Raw genomic sequence first — 22,513 nt, 5'->3', positions numbered from 1 at the left:
AAAACATGACATTTTAATATCTTAATTGTATGTTACAGGGACACAGGTATGGGTTATGGGCTCGTACCATCAACACACATCCACCACCTCCTGCTCTCAGGGGCTCAGATCAATCAACTAAATTGCTAATGTTCATCCAACACTGATCAAAGGTTGTGCATCTCTAACACAAAGCCAGGGAAGCTTGATATAGACTGCAGTAGAGAACAAAAGAAAAGAGTGCAGAAAACCTTGCGCATTACCTCAGTAAACGGTTCATGAATTTATTGATAAATTATACTCACAAGAGTAGCAGTAAAAAAGGCATACAACATCCAAAACCAACACAGGGTTAGACATGTGTGAGTTCCAGAAGGGAGATAAACTCTTGGTCAAGCTGATTCCTTTCGAAGGGTGGTACCTTCTTCCTCTGAGCTTAAAAGGTCTACAAATGAGGACCTGTATTGCTGGTAGAAATAATCTATTTTCAGTTCAATTACTGTTCACAGGAGGCATTTTACCACTATGTGTCAGGGTTTGTCAGTTTTGCCAACCTTCAGGTGACTGTACACTGGCAAAGCACTTGAGGACAACCACCTATTTCAGTAAACCTCAGTGTTTTCAGAAGCAGTGTATCTAGATCAGTAAAACGCTGGGATCCCTACCTAGATGCCACGCTTTGGCGGTGGCCCGCAATGTTGCCTTAGGCACTGGATCCTGCATGGGTGCTCACCTTTGCACAGTACAATAAGACAAGTTAGCCGCAGGGTGCTATACAAGTCCAGGGTTGTGATCTACCACAATGGAACTCGGTCCCTGAAGACCACTTCAGGGGTATGTCCACCATGATGGGCGTAGCCTGGTCACTTTTACAGGCACCAGCAGTGTAGATGGGTAAGACCAGTTTGCCCTGTATTCTGACTCACTGTCATAACTGATACTGTATGTTTGGAAAATTTACACAGCTGTGAAACTCTGTGCATTCCAAACTTGGCCCTAAAACCCAACCACTTAGAGTGCAGCCTCTGAAAGATGACTGAGAATTGCATCATACCACCAGTCATGAGCTTTGCCACCTTCCCACCTACAATCTTGATAAGGCAGATAGACCATCCCATATTGAACTTTATGAAAAAGAGGGAGGAAGGAGTGCCTAGGATCAAGTTGTAACTTTATCCTATATTTTACACCCTAATTCATGAAAACCCCACAGGAAAATGGAAAAACCCTCACTTTTAGCAGTATGGTGGAATCCAAGAATAAGGAAGCAGTGACAAAGGCTAATTGGGGGGTGGTAAAACTGTAACTCAACCACAGGGTTTTAAAACACCCCCCTAACTTTACATGTGAACAAGCCCTAAGGGTGCTGCTTCCAAATGTAACTAAGGGCTCATTCACAAGTGCAGCAGGCACTGCTTCTCCGAAAAGCGAACTGATATGTTGCCTCCTCAACAATCTATTTAAACACATGATTGCTGTTCAGTGAAAATGATTTCAACACAGTAGTACAGCAATTGGAGGTTTAAATCAGGTATGGGAAAGCAACACTGATGGACAATATGCCTGGTGATCTTTGACTTCTCCCATGTTGTTCAAGTAGATCTCCACCTCTTAAAGGTTGTCTACCCCTGATTTAGTTTAATATGTCAAGTTTAAAAAAAAAAGACAATTTGTTCTTAAATATCTATATGCAGTGGTAGATATAAATAACCAGCTATATGGATCGGGAACAAAGTATATAATCTACTCTGGGAATAACAGACAGAAGAGAGAGATATAGATAGATATAGACACACACACTTACAGACTCACACACACACTCACACTCTTAGAGATTGGATATGGCACATAGCTCCAGACTCTGAGATCAAAATTTTTATCTAAAGAAAAAAAAAATTAAAGGCCTAAAACGCTGTTTTGACGATTTTTAGACAGGATTGTAATATAAAATTATGCATGACAGACTCCCTTGTCAAAGGCAGGTAGCTTGATAGGCAGGTTGCTTGATGCACCTGCTGTCACTAAGACATTTAGGGGTTTACCAATCAGCTTCCAGGTTTTATTGCCAAACTTTAATTGAACAAGCTGTGGTTAGAAGCAGGTTGGTTTCTGTGCAGAAGTGAGCCTGATTTTGTGCTCTCCAGCTTTAGTATATAAACCCCTTAGTAGCAGAAGTATACTTTGTATCACCTGTCATAATGAGGTTCATAAACAAAAATTAGCCCTTTTACCAAAACATATTCAAGCTATAGTTCTATAATGGATATGGGCTGAAAGTGCGCACTCTCAGGTTTATTTTGAGGGTATGTACATCCAAATTGGAAGAAGGGTTTAGGAATTACAGCTCTTAAGAATAGCCATCCCCCTTTTTCAAGGGACCAAAAGTAATTGGACAATTGAATTAAAAGCTGTTTCATGACCAGGTATGGGCTACTCCTTCGTTATTTCTTCATCAATTAAGCAGGTAAAAGGTCTGGAGTTGATTCTTAATGTGGTATTTGCATTTGGAATCTATTGCTGTGAACCTACATCATGCATTCAAAGGAGCTGTCCATGCACGTGAAACAGGCCATTGTAAGGCTTCAAAAATTAAACCAATCCATCAGAGAGATAGCAGCAACATTAGGAGTGGCCAAATCAACAGTTTGGTTCATTCTGAGGAAAACAGAAGGCACTAGTGAGCTTGGCAACATAAAAAGGCATGGACGTCCACGGAAGACAACAGTGGTGGATGATCGCAGGACCCTCTCTATGGTAAAGAAAAACCCATTCACAACATCCAGACAAGTGAAGGACACTCTCCAGGAGGTGGGTGTATCATTGTCAAAGTCTACAATCAAGAGAAGACTTCACGAGAGCAAATACAAAGGGTTCACCACAAGGTGCAAACCGTTAATAAGCCTGAAGAATAGAAAAGCCAGATTAGACTTTGAAAAAACATCTTAAAAAGCCAGACCAGTTCTGGAAAAGCATTCTTTGGATGGATGATACTAAGATTAAGCTGTACCAGAATGATGGGAAGAAAAAAGTGTGGTGAAGGCTTGGAACAACTCATGACCCAAAGCACACAACGTCATCTGTAAAACATGGTATGAGGCAGTGTGATGGCATGGGCATGCATGGCTGCCAGTGGCACTGGGTCATTGGTATTTATTTATGATGTGACAGAAGCAGGCAGATGAATTCTGGTGTGTTTATAGAGATACTGTCATCCCAGATTCAGCCAAATGCAGCAAAGTTGATTGGACGACGCTTCAAAGTGCAGATGGACAATGATCCAAAACACTCTCCAAAAGCAACCCAGGAGCTTTTGAAGGAAAAGAAGTGGAATATTCTGCAATGGCCAAGTCCATCACCTGATCTAAATTCAACTAAACATGCATTTCACTTGGTGAAGGCAAAACTAAAGGCAGAAAGACCCACAAACAAAGAACTGAAGACAGCTACAGTTAGAGCCTGGCAAAGCATCAGAAAGGAGGAAACCCAGTCTTTGGTAATGTCCATGGGTTCCAGACTTCAGGCAGCCATTGCCAGTAAAAGATTCTGAACAAAATATTAAATTTATTTATGATCGTATTAATTTGTCCAATTACTTTTGAACCCATGAAAATGGAGGGACGGTGTACAAAAATGGTTGCAGTCCTAGTCGTAAACATGTCCATTGGTTGGGAACAGTGTGAAGCTTGATTCATTGGACCACCTTAGTCTTCCATTGATCATTAGTCCACGATTTATGGGTGTTGCACCACTCTCTCCTCTTCTGAGCAGTATTATTGGTCACTAGTGGTTTGGCAGTTGCAGCTCGCCTGTGAATGTTTTGCTTATGGAGTTCCCTCCCCACAGTTTTTGTGGACACGGGCTTTGGAAGACTGAGATTTAAGCTCTGCAGTCACTTTTGCAGCAGTTGTTTTCTTATTCTGGGTCACAATCCTGCACAATGTCCTTTTTGTCTTTTTCGGTCAGTTGACCATGTCGACCGCGCTTATGCTTATCAGATGACGTTTTCCTGCAAGCTGTATATGCCGTCATAACCTTTGATACTCGTGACACTGCAAATATATTGACAACTTCAGTCACCGAGGTACCAGCTAAGCAGTTACCAACAATTTTCCCTCTTTGAAACTTGGTAAGCTCTGACCTTACTCCGTGTTACTAGCAGCACATGCACTGAATGATGAAAGTGAGGCTTCCCACCTGTTAGCGAAGTGTCATCACACAGAGGAAGCAGAAGAATGTTACCTCACTTCCACGAAACATGCGTTAACTTTCACACCTACCAGATCATGTAATGTTTCCATTTTTTTGTCCAACTCCTGTATCTTTCCCCTTGTCCGCGCTTCAGATGGTGAAAAAAATTAAAAGCAAAATAAAATGTGAAAAAAACTCCCCAAAAATTACTGCTGCCACTTCTAATGCCTCTTTAAACAAATATAAAGTAATCGACCAATATAGTGCTCCAATCACTAATAGCGCTGTGAAAAAAACACATACACAACTAAACAATATAAATAAATTATGTATGTATGGATAGATAGAGAGACACTCAAAGTGTGTGGTGGTGGGAATGTTTTTAAACAAAGCGCAAGAGTCCTGTGCTATCAGAGTGCTCCTATAGCAAGCCACAACATATAGTATATAGCGCCTATATCAAGGTAAAAATAGCTTCTACCTTTTTAAAATTGCTTTTGAATCACTTTCTTCTCCTACCCAGGATTACATGTCCCATGAGACATTGCTTTTCACACATTCACAAGCTCCCAGTGTGTGCTGCACTGTGTATACTGACATGTATGAACAGTCTACTGAGCTATCTGTGTGCTGCACTGTGTATACTGACATAAACAAATAATGCATTCTTTATGCAGGCCAACTAAGCAGGTGACCAATTATTTAATAATGAAAATAGTTGACAACTAATTTTATAATCGGTTATGTTGATTAGTTATTTCAGCCCTAGAACAGTCTATGAAGATTGATACAATCAGGAAAGATTTTCCCTCCTCCAAAGATCCTCACAGAAAACTGTCCTATGGAAACTGTTTCCCTTGAAATGCACAATGCCAATAGTTGATTCACTCGTCTTTTATATTTGTATAAACATCTCACAATTTCACCCAAAGGTATCCTTACTTTTAGGGGACCTATACATAGAAAATTTGAAACTCTCATGAGAGCTCTTTTAACCATTTGCCGCCCGCCTATGGCTGAATGGCGACCGGCAAATGTCATCAGCGTTCCGGGTGGACGCCATATGGCGTCCGCCCGCACATGCGCAGATTGCACTCCTGCAGAGCCGCTCAGTGGCGCGATCTGTCACCGGCCGTATACCTCGGACACGGCCAATGACAGATCTGAGTATCGGCCCCCGTTGCCGGTACCATGTGACCTGCTGTGACCAATCACTTAACTGTGTTGACTCTTGACAGGTGGTCATCGCACAAATTTCCAGCACGCACATATGTTTATAGCCTAAAGCCTGTTTGGCTACAGTTGCATATAAAATATACCTCATATGTTTATTCTTTGAGGGAGGTCATCTTTTTGGTGAAGCTTTTGAAAACCAAAAGATGTTGCTGAAAAAAGAGGAATTCCTGCAAAGAGGACCCTCCCAAAGATCCCAGATCTCTACCTTCTCTAAAGGATATTGTACAGAAATTTTACGATAAAACTGTATAATGTATGGGCAGCTTTAGATTTCCTTTCCACTATATAGTGCAAGGGCCTGTCTGATTGGATACAGGCTGTTGTTATTATTATAATACAGGATTTATTTAGCGCCAACCGTTTGCGCATCCCTTTACAAAACAATGTCCGACATTAGTTACAATACAATTTGGTACAATAGGAATCAGAAAATTTAAAGTGTTTAGGTTTGACCCTATATTATATGGATTTTGGTAAATCTAAAGGGAAAATGTACAAGAAACAGCTAATGAGGCCGATTGGCCAATATTCACACCTTTTAGTGGGGCCAGCCCGTCGGCTGTTTTTCACGGATCTTCTTGTTTATTTTTATCAGTCATGATGGAAAATCAACGAAAAACAGGTGTTTTTCGTAGACATTGGTGGGAGCATCAGAAACGGTCAATTTTTCGTTTATCGGCCGTTTATATAAACTGCCCGTCTATGGCCTGCATAAAGCGTAGAGTACTTATTGTTTCCATTGTAAAGGTCTGATCAAGATAAACCGCTAGTCTTTTGTCTAAAAAGAATGGGTAAAAGACTCTCAATGCCTCCCTCTTTCTGAGGGCCATTCCTTACTCTTATGCAGGCCATAGATGGGACGTTTGTCGGCCGATAAATGAAAAATCGGTCATTGCTGCCACCAATGTGTAGATTTTCCAGCATGACTGAGAAACGAGAAGAACCGCAAAAAGTTTTCAGCAAAGGCTCAGAATATTATGTTGAATTGCATCTCTACTTCCTCATTTTTTTTTTTCTTTCTTTTTTTCACCACCTTCTGATCTGACAGAACAGTCAGGATCACATAACGCCACGTCCAATAGTCTAATTGTAGAGATTAGTTCAAGTCTAGTTGGCTACTTCTATAGCTGGAGTAACCTCCCTAGAGTTTTGCAGTTTCCTCACTCTCCAGAAACTCATGCAAGTTTCTTAATGCAGGTGGAATTCTCTACCCATATAAAAAAAAAAAATCTGATTTCTTTAGGGAGAGTCTGCTTTTTCTTCATACCCACATTTCTGGATGGTTCCACATAATTATACCAGTAATTGAGGCATTCGTTCATTAATGAGACCCAACGGTTTTTCTTGATTTCACATGGAATCACCGAGGTTTAGATTTTCCTTACCTGGATTAGTGTTTATAGAAGGCAGATCAGAGACACTAATCCCTTCCAGACATAAGGGATCGCCCTTGGGGTTCTGAACTAACACTTGATGGAGTGTACAGTTAGGTTCCTGATCTTGGTCTTTGTTTTGCCTTCAGCAGGGAAATTTGCTGTTATCCCTGAAATATTGAATTTAGCCATAGGATGGAGTCCAGAATAAATTTTGTTTTTTTCAGAAACCAGAAATTGTTTAGTTAATAAAAGCACCCATCCTTCATTCTAAGAAAAGGAAACGGGTGAGTCCTGGGAGCTCAGACTCCATCTTAAGAACTGAGAGAGGAAAACTATTATACCTGCAGCACGTGATGTGGGCTAAAGTCGCATCGCAGCTGCACTGCATTGATGTGAATGTACTCCTTTGAAACCAGTGTTCATTCCATTGTCAACTCAAGTTACATCAGAAAGCACATTAGTATGGATCAGGCCTAAAGAATTATGGCATTTTTTTACACACCTTTTTGTGTACAGACATCTACAGGTCTGTATGTATGTAAACACAAGCATTATACAGACAACAGGTTTTCAGTTTTTTAATAGGATGTTTCTGCCAGCATGATCTGGCATAACTACATCAGTTCTGTGTGCATAGAGCCCACATCACTTTTACATAAAAGCTCTGACCCAGCAGCACAAAACAGAAACCAATTCACAGCTTCAGTAGCAGACACATCCAAAGAGCTTAAGTACTTGAAGCGATTCTAAAGGTTCTTTATTTTCCAAAAAAAAAAAAGTTTATACTTGCCTGCTGTGTGCAGTGGTTTTGCACGGAGCAACTTGGGTCCCCCGCAGACTCTCCTGGCCCCCCCCTTCTGTCGGGTGCCCCCACAGCAAGCTTCTTGCAATAGGGGCACCCACTGCTCCGTGTGTCCATTTACACACGGAGCTGCAGGTTGGCCCTGCCCCCTCTCTTCTCATTGGTTGACTGGATGTGATTGACAGCAGCATGAGCCAATGGCTCCTGCTTGCTGTCTCAGCCAATGAGTAGGCAGAGACCCGGGACAGCTGAGGCTGTTGTTCACATTGCTGTATTGCGATGAGGCTCGGGTAAGTATTGAGGGGACTGGGGGCACTGCTGCAGGCAGGTTTTTTACCTTCATGCATAGAATGCATGAAGGTAAAAAAAACCTTGAGTCTTTACAACCACTTTAAAGCATATGTATATGGGGGAAACCTTTTTAAAATGCAGTTCTTCGCTTCAGTAAATTTAACTTTTCCCACGTTTTTATCTCTTTTAAAAAAAAAAATACCTTTTTGTTTTGCCAGAAATGCAGTCTGCTCCTAATTCTGTCTTGTGGAGTTTTGCCACATGGCTTTTTGTGGACAGACATTGCAAGATTTGGTTTCAGACCTGCCCACTTGTCTTTTGCTTAAGTACTGAATCCCTCCCTTTTTCATTGTACCATTGGGGTGAATTGTGATTTTGAGTGGTGAAAGTAGCCACTTCCCACCACGTGACTAGTCAGAATCTTGCTATGATCTGTTCTGGAAGCCTTAAAAGAGAAGTATGGGGTTTGGTTCCCCCCCAAATTATACTTGCCTATGTATAGGCAGCATCGGTCCCCTGTTGACTCTAAGTGTGAGAACTCAGTGAACACAGTCGGCGACTGCTGAACGTGGAGTTCTCACAAGTGCTCTGAGCAGATAGTGGGGACTGTAAGTCATCGCTGTCTGCTATGCCTCCCCCCAGTGCTCACTAGAATGATTGGCTGTGGAGGGGGAGGGAGCGGCTGGCTTCCCGCTCTCAGCAGATCAGTGAAGCTGAGGCAGATGCTGCTGCAGACTCTGGGGTGGATCCTGACTTTTAAAGTTGGCATCTTTCCCCAGCCTGGATTGGCTGAGTGATGTCAGCTGACAGCGGGCTTCAGCCTGCTCTCAGATGAATACGGGTCACAGAAGCGCAGAACGAACATAGCAGAAGTACAGCCAAAAGAGCTTTGGCTGTACTTCTTTTGACGAAAGAAGAGTGACACCTAATTACCCTTGAAAGTCAGTGCAATGAGGACTGTGGGTGTGGGGAGGGTGTAGCGTGTAAATTCACCTTTTTTTTTTATTTGTTGTGAAAAGGTGAACTTACACTTTTAAATGTAAATGAAACGTGAAGTTAGATTTAACAAACAAAAGATAGCAAAAAGTTAATTTAGGGTCTACATACACTTTAAAGCTAAACTAAATTAATTTACACAGAGGTGATTAGTTTCAGACATTAACCATACTTTTTCTTCTTTTTAGTACCTAGGACATGTGGAAGTAGATGAATCTCGGGGCATGCATATTTGTGAAGATGCAGTAAAAAGATTAAAATCGGTATGTATTTTTGTGTTTTACATTGGTTAATCTGCAGCTTTATTTTATTTGTTTAAATGTATCTGGCTGATATGTTTCAGTCAACCGTTACATTTTCTATACTTCGGCAGCTAGCATGTGATAAGCAAACCACCCTAATTCTTGTATCTAACGTGATTCGGCTTTCATGGTAAAGCAGCACAAATGCAGTAATGATGTGTAAAATGTTTTAATCCCTAGTACCCAATAAACTTAAGGTGGTTGCAGTCCTTTTTTAAAGATAGATTCTAATAGTTCCTGTGTCTTACTGGAGTTTTGTAGTGTTCCTTGTCTATAATACATAAAGACAAATATAGGACTAGAATTTTGAATAGAATAGGAATTTCTAAATTTATATGTCTCTTAACAGACGATAAAGAAAATTGTCAGACATTTGGATTATACTGTCTCCAACAGGAGGTTGGGACACCAACAAGCCAAAAAACTTTAACCAGGCCTCATATTACACCACTTCCAACAGTGATGACACGCTTTTTTGCTTTTGTCCTAGGAGGATGGATACATTTTCTTCAGTTCTGTGGAAATTGAGTTTACCGAAAATATTTTTTTTTTGCTGGCCTATTTATTCTTATTTTTTAATCAATGCTGATATTTCTTCAATGACTTCAATTAAGTCTCCAAAAATGTTGCTTAAACTGGTCTCTTCACAGCTGCTATATGGATCACTGTATCTTCGGCAATAGCTTTGGAGGCCATACCTGGACCCCACTTAACTGGAAGATTGTGGGGCTAGCATGAAATGTCACCTTTTGGGCACTGGGCTCTGCATTGTTGTACTTCCTGGAACCTTGTGTACTCTGTTAGCCTCACAGTTTTAGCACTGCTTCTGGCATGTCCCAGTCTCTGAACTGATGATATCTGCTAGGTGGAGTGTTGCACACCCCATGTGCTTTCTTCTGCCATTTAGTGGAAGCACCTTCCTGCTGCTGCTGCTGCTGCTTCTGAAACATTTTGTGGATCATCTGGTCTTGCTTCTCTGCTCTTCAACAGTGGCAAGGTCGCCTCCAGCTGCCTGCAACCCTTATCACATTCAGCTGCTTGGGTTTGTGAGTATGCAAGGCCTTGCCTCACTTTGGGCCTAGTATTCCACTGTGTGTTTCAACATATCTTTTTAAAGACACACACACAGGACAGTCCTATTTCAATGGGTGACCTTGACCTATACTCCATTGCTTCTAGAGGGTGTTCTCTCGTTATCCCTTGAAGGAACCAGCACCTGTAACTTAGATGTAACTTTTATTAGATGATCAGTAAAATGACAATTTTATAGTCTTGCAACTTTCTGCTTCTTGCTCTTTAAATTCCTTACTCTCTTAAGTAAACAATCAGATATAGGTTGACAGAACAATGATGATAATTAAGATGGCGCCTTCATCCAGAGCCTCACCCTAGGTGACTCATAAGGAGAAAAGTATCTTTTAATGTAAACAACCCCCATAAAAGGGAATGAGTCGTTTTGGGGAAAATGATTGGAAGATATCAACACGGATGGAAGAACACGCAGAAACCCAGTGGACTTTTCACCCAATCAATGTATATGCTTTGCCTGCATCATAAGCCCTATAAATGATACTGTTCCTCAATAAAACAGAATTTTAGGAAGTTGACAAACTGCAACAGTGTCAGTGTCTTTCTTCCACGTGCACATAATTCTATATTAATTTGGCTCACTGGTAGATCACGGTAAATGGTCTGTAAGTGACCGAGTCCAAAACACTGGGACCCCTATTATTATGGGGTCAGCCCTGTCGGATGCTTGTATAGCTCCACAACATGATGCTGAGATCTCCCGTGTAAACAAGACACTTTATATATACTTTGGATTGTTTGTCAGTTTATGCAAAGTTAATGGAGCAATCTGTTTTTGCCAAGGTTTTAATCGTGCTCCAACAGCATCCATGGCCAAGTCAAATTCTGAAATACTGGGTTTTCAGTTTTAGGTGTGCTTTAGGCTTCATTTACCATGTCTGGTTCAGATTGTTTCAGCAAATTCCATAATATTTAGAATAAATAGTTATTAATCTGATTTGATGCAGTACGTTCTACCCTGCAATTGAAGCCTGTTGTTCCAGGCATCAGGTCTTTTAGAGCTCTTACAGCTTCAGACACACTTAGTATTTGAAACCTTCCTCTGTAACGACTGTAAATAACTATACAATATTGGATCCTTTCTGACAGTGTAAAGGTGTGATTTCCATTTGAAAGGGAATTTATTAAAAAGCATTCTCTAGTCCCTGGAGACAGCATACCTCCAAAATACTTTTGCAGATTTCACTTACTGACAATTGGACTTCCTACTTAGGTCTCTGAGTTATGTGGAGTGACTCTGTGTCCCCTGTTGGCAGTGATTCAAATTTGTGAATCCATGTCACTGTAAATCACCTATGAATCTCATTCCTTTAAGAGGACCTCTCCATCTCAAGGACAAAACCTAATGTTCTGATCCTCTTGTAGCAAGCATATGGAGCCCTGCACTTCAGCTATGATGGTCTTTTACAAGCATCCAAGCTTGGGTCTTGCATGGGTGTAATGTCTGTTTCCTATGTCTAGGGCGCTTCAGCTATACACCTATACATCTAGGACATCATGTATACGCACAAGGAACATTCAATTTACTTTTCCTTTAAAGGAACAGGAGATCTGTGGGTGAGAGAAGGGAACCCCATTCTTTTTCTAATACCTCAGCAGTAGCTCATAGGCAATCAGTCTACCTCCCCATCAAGCTGCAAGACCTTAAGGTCTGAACTCCCCAGTCTTATCTGTTCACCTCTGCATGAAAGTGTGCCCCACTTTTCAGATTGAGAACATCCTTATTTATCCTATTCAGTCTTTTTGCTAGTTTACCTCTTCACAGTTTAGATGCTTTAGATGAGTGTCCATTCTAGACCCTTGAGACAAAGGTTATTTGGGTTTCTGCATCCTGGGGTCTCTGTATCCTTCTCTAGTAGGGCCCTAAGTTTGGGCATGGTATCCCACTTGATCTGGCACTCCTCTCCTCAGGGAAGATGTTTTCCATCAGATGGTTGCATCCTTTTCAGTCCTTTTTTGCCTCAACCATATCTCTCTCCTGAGGAATCTCTTGACCTGCAAGGGATCAGTTCCTACTACTTCCTTTCCTAACTCTTCAGTGACCTCCCAGAGGTTCTGGATCTTTCTCATGGCAGTGACCTTTATGTCCACCCTATTGCCTTATCCTGGTATTCCAATTGTGTACCACTCAAGGGAACCTTCCCTGAAGGAAGTGGTTTCCTGAATTCTCACAATTTGAGTTAAACCAATGGTTCTATTGTGCACAATCTCTGGCGATCTTTGACCCTTTTCTTTATATGTGGTAGATATTTTGCATACATCTCTTTTGTGGCTTGTGGGATTGTTGGGGAATTTCAGTTTAACACGACCACACTTTTTGGGTGGTCACTAAATCTTTTTTTTTTTTTTCATTCTTTCCCTCTGAGCTGGTATAGAATTTGGGCAAGGCACCAAGCTGGTCTTTCAGACCAAGAAGTCCTGGAGTCTGTTTGCTAGACTCTGGCCAGGTGGGAATTATCCCTACCTCCCTCCTGGAAAGACTCCTCTAATGGATGTATCCTCTTGCCTACTCCTTCAGATACCCTTAGTAGTAGGAATGCAACATCTTTTGATCTCAGTGGCTATTGGTGGCACCTCAGTTGGACTGCATTGAACATCCCCAATGTATAAAAATTACTAAACTCCCATGTCCTTCAATGAATAAAGAAAATAAAATTTCTGAGCTTACTGTAACTTTTTTTTTTTCGTTTAAGTTCATTGAATGACACAGGTCTCGCCACTCTGTTACTTATGTGCTGCTTGTTCACAAATCTGTAGCAAGACATTTGGAGGCAGGGTTATACGGGGGCTGGCTTGATGATATTTGCTAGTGTCCCAACCTCCTGGTGGTGACAGTATAACCCAAGTGTCCAGCAAGTTCTAAATTTGTCCCACTCAATGGACTGCAAGAAAAAGATTTTATGGCAAGTGTACATCTTTTTGTCAGTAAGAAACACGTCTAGTTGCATTGTTTCTTGAAGTGTAGACATATTTCTAGGAAGTGTAAGCAAATAAGATGATGCAGATAGGAGCCTTGTTAAAAATATTTTTTCTGGGAAAAATGTTAAGGGGTTCATATTTTGAGTTGTCACATTGAGAAGCTGTTCATGTTTCATATACGTTTGTCTCTTGCTTATGTGAAGTTTTCATTTTTCTGTTAATGTAATGTTCGTAATGCGAAAACATGACGTGCCTAAATTAATGGTGATCTTTGTTATTTTTGAGTTGTATGCGAAGTTTAGTTCAATATATTTATAAACAAAGTAGGAAGCGTGGACAATTGTTTCTCTGGATTGAATGAACTTCCTACACAGAACAATGTTGTTTTTGTGTGAGCTGCAATTGGAACTTGGTGAATTTATACTTCCTAACTATAACAGTAGCCGTGAAGGGGAAAGCTTCTTGAATGTCTCTTCCCTCATGTTAAAATGCTTTGCTCATTAGTCACTATCCACATATAATTGCACCTGTCTTGTCATTTTCACTGACATGCATAGGAGAGAGAGCAGTCAGTTTGTCACTGAAATCCTTGAAAAAAAAAATCAAACACCAAACTCTTGGGCTGATACAACTGTAAGGTCCATATTTAACAGATTAATATTTCAATAGGAGGATTGACAGCATGTTTAAATTCAGTTGGGTATGCTTATAAATTATTAAATCTAAAGCAATGCAATTTATTTAGGTACAGAATATAATATAAGTATTTTTAAATATGTAATATAACTTAAAATACTTTTAAGTATGCTGTGTGAATGGGAACACACAACAAACATATCATTTTTCTTTATTCTTGTTAAATAGAATCTTTTATATGTAATTATTTAAACCTTGTTTAATGGGGCCTAAACTCATGTCTGCTGAGGAAGGAGCTTATAACTGCTTTAGGAGAAGCCCTGAAATCAAAGGCAGGTGGAAAGAGATCGCCATAATACCTAAAATTGAGCATTTGCAGTGTTCAGTGCTCATTGGTGGTCCCACATTTGAATATATTGTCCAATGAGTTATTAGAGTTGAATATAAACCATCTTCTTCATGATATTCCTATTGGAGAGAACTGTTTACTAGCCCACAATCTTGTATCAGCTTCGCATTTTTTGGATGTCTTACAGCAGAAATGAAAAGGCTAATACAGCTGCAGCCGACAGGTTCTCTTTAACGTCTGAGTCAGCCCTTTAAAAGCAGAATAAAAAGGACAGGGATTCATTAGACAGGAGGCAAAGTGCACATGGTATGTGTGAGTCATTCATGCATGATATCAGGTCCTCTCCATTGTAAGATGCCAGAATGTACAAAGGTTCTAAATCTTGCCATGTGCCGTTCCTCCTCAGTGGTCATGTCTTTCCGTTGTTAATGTGTATGACATGTTTAATGCTTTTTTTGTTTTAGCAGGTTAAGTAAAGAATCATAATTATCATTTGCTTTTCTTTTAAATATGTATTTACAAATTAAACCTTTTAACCAGTTTAGTTCTTTTAAGATAATCAAACTTGCATGTCTGCTGTTTCTTTTTTTTCCTCTAACTGTTCCAAAGTTGTATGGAAGTGACTTTGTCCCTAACATGTGCAGCTTTTGGAGTAATATTAACGATTAACTGTCACCCTGAAATTAGGAAGATGTGGAGAATTGTCCTTAGCGTCTGCTAGCTGCAGGGCTGACTTTGTGGAGGAGTGTGATGAATTGGAGAGTTGTTGAACTTGGCAGCAGAAGGCACCTCCTTTCTCATTAGATGTCACCTCATAGTGATACATGAGACACTTACATTATGCTCTCTTCACATTCGGTGTATATTGTAACTGCTAGATCCCAAGCCATTCATAGAGGATTCTTCGTAATGCTGCTCAAGCAGTGCAGTAAATGACTGTTCTTCACTGTAAAATCCGTAGACACATAGCATGGTGTCTTGAGCAAAGCTTGTATGGTATGGAGCTTCAACTACTGCAGTGAGCTTTTATCTCTTATGTATAAAAAAAAAAAAAACCTGTAGTTTTGAAAATCCAGCTACATGCAACAAACTATTTTTTTTTTTGTTACAGTATGCAAACAAACTAATATTTACATTTGTAATTGACAATGGTAATTGCAAAGCAGCTCGTATGCATTCCAGGACATGACGGTTGTCTGTGCCCACCCACTCAGCTATATGATGCTAATAGTCAAAGGCACAGAGTGGGATATTAGAAGTTCACACTGAGGGGAAGTCATGGCCACAAACCCATCATACCTTTCTGATTGTTCATCATATATACAGTATTGGGCGTCGTGCATGTTTCCTCCTGGTAACTAACCAGCTTATTTCTCTCCATTTGCTCTGGGAGATTTTGAACACAGAAGGCTCACACTGGGGGATTTACACATACTGGACCAGACACAATCTGGAGCAATTGTGCATGGTAACCAACCAGCTTCTAACTTCAGCTTGTTCAGTCAAAGTGCTATTCAACTGAAAAAAAAGTAATATATTACAGCTAGCCAATCCTTCGATGTGGTGGCTGTATTAGTTTTTTCTTTTTTTTTTTCTCCCCCCATCCTCTGTCTTCACCTGGTGCACTAGGCAGTAACACACCCCTTCTATTAGAGTTCCCCCACTTTGGATGAATTAACGCAGGGGGCTCTTTTAGATGGCAGCATTTTCAGTGGGGGGGGGGGGGGGGGGACTCCAGCTAACACTTTTTAAGCTGTTACAGCATACATTTTTTTTCCTTTTTAGGATAAAGGTTTTACATAAATTAAAAACTGATCATTGTAAGCATCCCCTACCAGTGTTGAATGGTTTGTCTCATCCCTGTAACTGATACATCTTGCAACTGAGCTTCCTTTGAAAAACAACAGACTTACTGGCTGGATCATCGGATATTAAAATATAGGAAAGAGCCTAAAAAGAAAACTAATGCAGCCACCACATCTAAGAATTGGTTAGCTGTAATATAAGGTTTGCTTTTGGGTATAAAACCGCTTTAAGCTTTGTAAATGAAAGCTGGAAGCTTATCAGATGTCATGCATATCTGCTCCAGATTCTGTCTGCTCCATTCTTTGTGAATTGCCCAGTTTGGGGTTACCCAGGGGAAGACCGGAAAATGACTATTTTCCAGACAGAAACTTCTTACATGTCTTGGTTTGTTCTGCAGAGACCCATTTTTTTGTAGTAACATTGGGTTGTGACCTGTTATTTTAAATAAATGTCTGAATTTGTTTTTTTTTTGTTTTTTTTTGTTTTTCTTTTTTTTCTTTTTTGGGTTTTTTTTGTGCTTTTAAAGAAAAAAAAGAAACTCTACCAATCCTTTTTTTTTTTTTTTTCCCTGTGTAAAACTTCCCAGTTGCCAGGCCCCCTGTTCCAGATCAAGCATATACTGTATGCACCATTGGCTGAGATATAGCTTGTGTAACCAGCATAAGGGCTGCCACAGCATGCTGCCCTCCCCTGAATACATGTACTGGTGCAAAACTGGTCGGGGAGAGCTTACCTTACGTTGGACACGCGGCAGCAACGCCATGTTTTTGGTGTAATGCCTGACTATGTCTTCCTTTATGAATGTATTCAGTGATTTGTACCAGCATGGTGATTTTGTTGGTGGTCCACTGGAGTTTTTGCAAATTTGCTGGAGCCATTATATCAGACCAGCTAGTGGCTACCAGAGGTGGATCTTTGATGTGTGAGAGCCCCCACGTTGTTGCTGTTTGCATTTTGGATCTCCTCATACTAGATCAATCTCCTAAAACTTAAAGGTCTTATTCTGGTAACGAGTACCCCTGCATGTGGTGGGACACTTCAGAAGATTTTCCTGATGGAAATTACCATCACAGAATTTTTTTTAACAAGTTGGTGAACTTTGGACTTTATTAATTTCATTTTTATTCTTAAGCTTATAATTTTTTTTTTTTTAAATCAATTGCACATTAATGTATATTTTATTTATTTATTACAGGTACTTATTTAGCGCTGTCAATTTACGCAGCACTTTACATATATATATAGTCCCTAACTTACATTCATACATACACATACTAGGGCCAATTTAGACAGGTTCCAATTAACCTACCAGCATGTCTTTTTGGAGTGTGGGAGGAGACCGGAGTGCCCGGAGGAAACCCACACAGGCACAGAGAGAACATGCAAACTCCAGGCAGGTGCTGCCGTGGTTGGGATTCAAACAAACAACCCAAGTAGTGCCAGGCGGAATTGCTAACCATTTGGCCACTGTGCTGCCCACATTTTGGAGATGAATTGGGAATATATTGTATGCATTTTGTGCATTTAGGAAGACCGTACACTGTTTGCACTTAGTACTCTCTCATCTTGGAAGTTGCACCTATTTGAGTTGATCATATAATTATTGATTCAGTGATATATTTTTGATATTTATGCACTTCATGATTTAAAGAGACCGCGCACTCACTTCCAGATTGTTATCCAGTCTGCCCTTCTCTTCAGACTATCAATCTTGCAAGCTGCTCTTGTGGATCAAGGAGTTTTTTCAGCGTAATGCCAACACTTGTTTCAGGGTTTTACTCCCAACATTTACAGTTCCCACATCAAAAGGTATTCATACAGTCAGATCTAAAGGCCTTAAATTCTCTCATCTATGCTTTCTATATGGTCCTAGATCTGTCATAGCCTTCCCTCAATGAGGAGACTTTCTAGCCTCTTCGGACACCAAGGATGTACACTTGCATATCCCTCACCCCAACATTTCAACATTACCTCAATTTTGCTGTGGGCACCTAACACCCTCTGTAGAGCTACTATTTGGTGGCTACACTTCCAGGGCATTCCTACGTTCCTGTTGTGATATCAGGACAGCCTCCTATTGGGGGAACAGTCAGAGTTTCTGACCAACAACATGATGTGGACAGTCCAGATCCTAAAATAGTATAGTTGGATCCTAAACTTTCAGAAGTCAGTGCTGGAACAGATTCATTGCTTAATGTATCTGGGTCTTATCCTGAATACAGCTCAAGGCAGTTTTTCTTCCCAAGTAAAACTTTTGAGACTCTGCTCATAGATTTAGACAATGCAGTCCAGTAGCCTTCAAAATCTGCAATTTAACAAGAGTATTCTGAGCTTTACAGCAGCCTCTTTTGAGGCAGTTTCATTTGTTCGTTTTCACTCCAGACCCCTTCATCTTAGCATTCTGTCATCATGGGACAAATTGACAGTCACAAGACAAACCTACTTACCTGACACTGAGGATCAGGTTATCCCTGGCCTGGTGACTCAGTAATCCAGCTCTAAAGTTGGGAAAATCCTTCCTCCTGTTATTTTGGGACATCTAACAAGAGTTGAAGGGCTGGGGAGGAGTTCTAGACACCTTGTAGTGCAGGGGACTTGGATGCCAGAGCAATCTTGTCTCTCAATCAACATGTTAGAGGTCCGTATAATCTGGACCTCCAGACTGAAAGGTCAACTGATCCAAATTCAGTTGGACAACAGCACAGCAGCAGCGTATATCCGTTATCATGTAGGAACCAGAATTTCTGCTGTAGACAGGATTATATTTTGAACAGAACTTCATGTTCCAGCCTTGTCCACTGTTCTCATTTCAAATGCTCATAGACTTAGGCACTGCAGTTCAGTAGCCTTCAAAATCTGCAATTCAGCATTCTGGGTTTCATTTCCTCATTTTTACTCCAGTCAACAAATCCAGGGGACAAGGATGCCAAGAATCTTGTCTCTCAATCATTCTATGCATGAAGGTAAAAAACCTCTGTAGTCTCTTCTTCTTGGGTCCCCGCTGGCGCTCCTAGCTCCTTTTCTTCGGCGAGTGTCCCCATGGAAAGCGGCTTTCCATGGGGCATCCGTGCCAGCTCGCTCCTGAGCCACCCTTTTGACACAGACTGGCAGCTCATCCTGTTCCCTCATCACTACATTTGAATGACAGTCAAATCAAACTGCCCAGTGAGGAGGCAAGAATAAGAGGGGCTCATGTAAGAATCCTATCGAGCTCAGGTAAGAATGAGAGGGGATCCTGCTGCACAGAAGGCTTTTTTTTTTTTTACACCTTAATGCATAAAATGCATTAAGATAAAAACCTTAAGGCTGTAGAACCACTTTAATGGTTAATATATGCACAAAATGAGATTTCATATAAATAGATGACTGGAATTTTCACTTTTTTGGCAGAGATCCTAAACATGATCTTGTCTCTTACTAAACAAACCTCACATGCCTATTGTCTTGTAAATTCCAGTTGTGAAGGTATAAATGCTGCACTGTATTCAAGTTTCTGTCTTTCTCAGCATTTAAATTATAAACACTGATGTGAATCATAAGGCCCAGATAAACTCGTTTACTTCTGCAGTCCACATCAAGAATATGTGGGGATTGCATTAATATGATGGTGAAAACTATTCCATGAAAACACTGAAAACTGCCCACATTTAGGGTCTATTTAGAAAATATCTGCTGTGTAAATATCCACGTATTTGTTTGGCCGTTGCTATATTTTTCTAAAAGTGAAATCTAGGGTTTTGGTTTTTTCCCCAATCATGCTTGCCTAGGTGGATGCAGCATCGGTTTGATGCTGTATTGGTCACCCACCGGCTTGAAGTGTGAGAACTCAGCGGTCACAGGACCGCTGATCGCAGAGCTCTCACAGCTTATCGGAGCAGAGAGTGGTGACTGTCAGTTTCTGCTTACTTGCTGGGACTGAAAACTGAGGGATTTTAACATTTTTATGGATGTTTACACTTCTGCTGTAAACACACTAGTGATGTTTGGAAATAACTTACTTTTTTTTTTTTAATTTCATGACTCTCTACTGAAATACATGGGTTTGATATTTAAGAACTGGCCTTAAAATGCTTGTGGCCTGGTAGTCTTGCTGATCTGGCTTCAGAACGATCTGAGTCACTGATGCAGAAAAAGACTAAAGATTGGAATTTCCGACGTCACTCTGACCTCGCTTGCTTTTTCAAAAAGAGGTTAGCAGTGGCAGCCTTCATGTCCCCTCAGTAATGATTTCAAGATCGTGCTATAGTGCTAACAACAAGGAAAGTGGCAATACATTTTTAAAAGGCCTCAGTGCTGCTATAGTTGACTATTAAAAATTACAGAAAATAATGGTATTAATCTCAAGTTATTAGAAGGAGCTTCTGATAGGCAGGTTTTGCCTCATGTACCTTCTGCTGCCTTGTTTAGTGGTTTTTAGTTTTCCTTTTTTATGCTTTTAAATTGGTCTTTTTTCCTTTCAACTAGCAACTTGGCACAGCTCAGTTTTATATTTTGGTGCAGCTTGCACACTTGTGTTGTAACTCATAGCAGATGCCCAATCATTATATATGTAATTATTCTGTAAAGCTAACTAAACCTAATGTATGAATGCTATGGGTCACTGTGTGTGCAGCTTGCACAGTGCGGTAATTCCTATCTCAGTGCTGTAAATTGAATTGTGTCAGCAAATTAATACAAGTTCTTGAGCTTTTATCTGCACAGTCTAACTGCTGTTGCTCCTTAGCACCTGTTTGCATTTTAGGTGTATTTTAATGGTTTTTGTTGTAATGCCTTTGCTGGGGACTGGACAAGGATGTTAATATCCTCTTCAGCAGCAAGTTAGGTAAAAACTGGTATTGCAGTTCTCTTACCCACAGTCAGTGCTTTAGTGATGTATGCTTCTCCTCCCACTCTGCTAAAAAAAAATTTTCTTTATCTGTCATTATTTGAGATTTCCCACAACTGCCTGCCCTGATAGGGAAGTAAGCTGACCATGGCTCCAACTATTTCCTGCTTTATCCAAGACTAAAAGTTTTGGTCAAATTTAGTTGAACAGATCATCCTTTCTTTGCACAACAAAAATTTGGAATCAGTTGGTTCACTGTTTGCATTTAGGGGTGTGAACCCATATAGATATGAAATTGGAAGCACATACATATATATATATATATATATATATATATATATATATATATATATATATATATATATATATATATATATATATATATATATATATATATATATATATATACACACCTCCCACTTTCACTGCTTTCACTTTCCTAGATGTATTCACTGCCCTGACCGAGCTCCTATAGCACCGATTTACAGTTCAGGTGAAGAGTGGGAGCTGGATCTCATCTGAATGCCTTTCTCTACCAGAATGCTGCGGCACCCTGACTACCTCAGATGGCGCCCCAGCTGAGAGAGGCTGGTTTAGTTGACATTTCACTCTAAAGTGTGTTCGCTTTTATCTTTTAGGTATAGACACATTGTTTGTGAATTGATTTATTGTGCTAGGCTTACATACACAATGTTACTTCAAGACTGTTGTCTAAAAGAAGACAAGTCTAGACATTCCACTTTTCTTTAGTCCCAGATTGTTTTTTGTTACAAATTACATACACTGTACATTCTGACAATCTAAGAATTGGTTCAGAATTGATCTGTCTTTTTGATAATATAATTTAAGTATTTATTTTCTAAGTGTACCTTTCAGGCTGGCCATAAATGGGGAGATCTGCTTTCAGTGGTGTTAGATTATAGGCTGAAAGGAAACATGAGGGGGGACTCTTTATTGGAGAGTGGATAGCTGAAATATAGATGTCCTATCTCTGCCTGCTTAAGATCCTCAACCACTAGAAAGACATAGTAGAGGTCAATGTGGAACTTGTAGAATCTTGGAAGACTCCAAAGCTACTTATGGCATAGGTTTGTGTAGAAATAGAAGACATGAAAGGAATAGAGACATCCAAGTGTATTCTGTAAATGAGTCAGCTTATGCCAGCTTCTCATTTAAAACCCCAGCAAAAGAAGTACAACTATAATATGGCATCAGTAATGGCGGATTGTTGTAAGTCATACACCATAGCAAAAAATTTATAATTTCTGACACAAAGCAAATTTATTTTTATTTGAAACAGCACTGAATGTAAATATCTAAAATGTTTCTATTTTGTAAAGTGCCAGATTGCTAATTAAAAAGGAAAAGTTACAGATTAGGCATTAGTTTGTTTAATTGCATGGGAAATGGCAGGGTGACAACTTCCTCCTCTTTTCCTGGCATCGTTTACCTGCCTCCAGCTACTATTTAACCCTTTTTTTCCGTGCATGGGCATAAGGAGTGGTGTCATTTGCTTGCTCCTCTGTAGCATTTACTAATGCTTCCTGCCCTGTTTGCATGTTGATTTAAAACCTTGGGAGATTTATAGCTTCCAGCAATAATAGTGCTCGACTTGTCCCCTCCCCTGTTCCTCCAGGAAAGGAAATTCTTCAAAGGCTTCTTTTCAAAAGTAAGTTCAATGCCATTTGTAATTAAACATATAAGGAGTTGCACACTGGT

The 22,513-nt window shown here is 40.2% G+C and overlaps 1 protein-coding gene across 3 annotated transcripts in view; it reads left to right on the top strand.

The window, feature by feature from the left end:
- Positions 1-22,513, top strand: part of NUMB (NUMB endocytic adaptor protein) — a 162,386-nt gene that overhangs the window by 96,064 nt on the left and 43,809 nt on the right. For 2 of the 3 annotated variants that reach the window (XM_089686877.1, XM_089686875.1), the window contains exons 4-5: positions 9,057-9,131; positions 22,431-22,463. In XM_089686877.1, coding sequence (XP_089543003.1) covers positions 9,057-9,131; positions 22,431-22,463 — 108 coding nt within the window. The remainder of the gene's footprint in view (positions 1-9,056; positions 9,132-22,430; positions 22,464-22,513) is intronic. The other variant, XM_089686876.1, reaches the window with a different exon arrangement.

The sequence above is a fragment of the Staurois parvus genome, unplaced genomic scaffold, assembly GCF_062004578.1.
Source record: "Staurois parvus isolate SC_StPar_1 unplaced genomic scaffold, SC_StPar_1.0 ptg000414l, whole genome shotgun sequence".
NCBI lineage: Eukaryota > Metazoa > Chordata > Amphibia > Anura > Ranidae > Staurois > Staurois parvus.
This window is presented reverse-complemented; position numbering and strand designations above follow the sequence as displayed.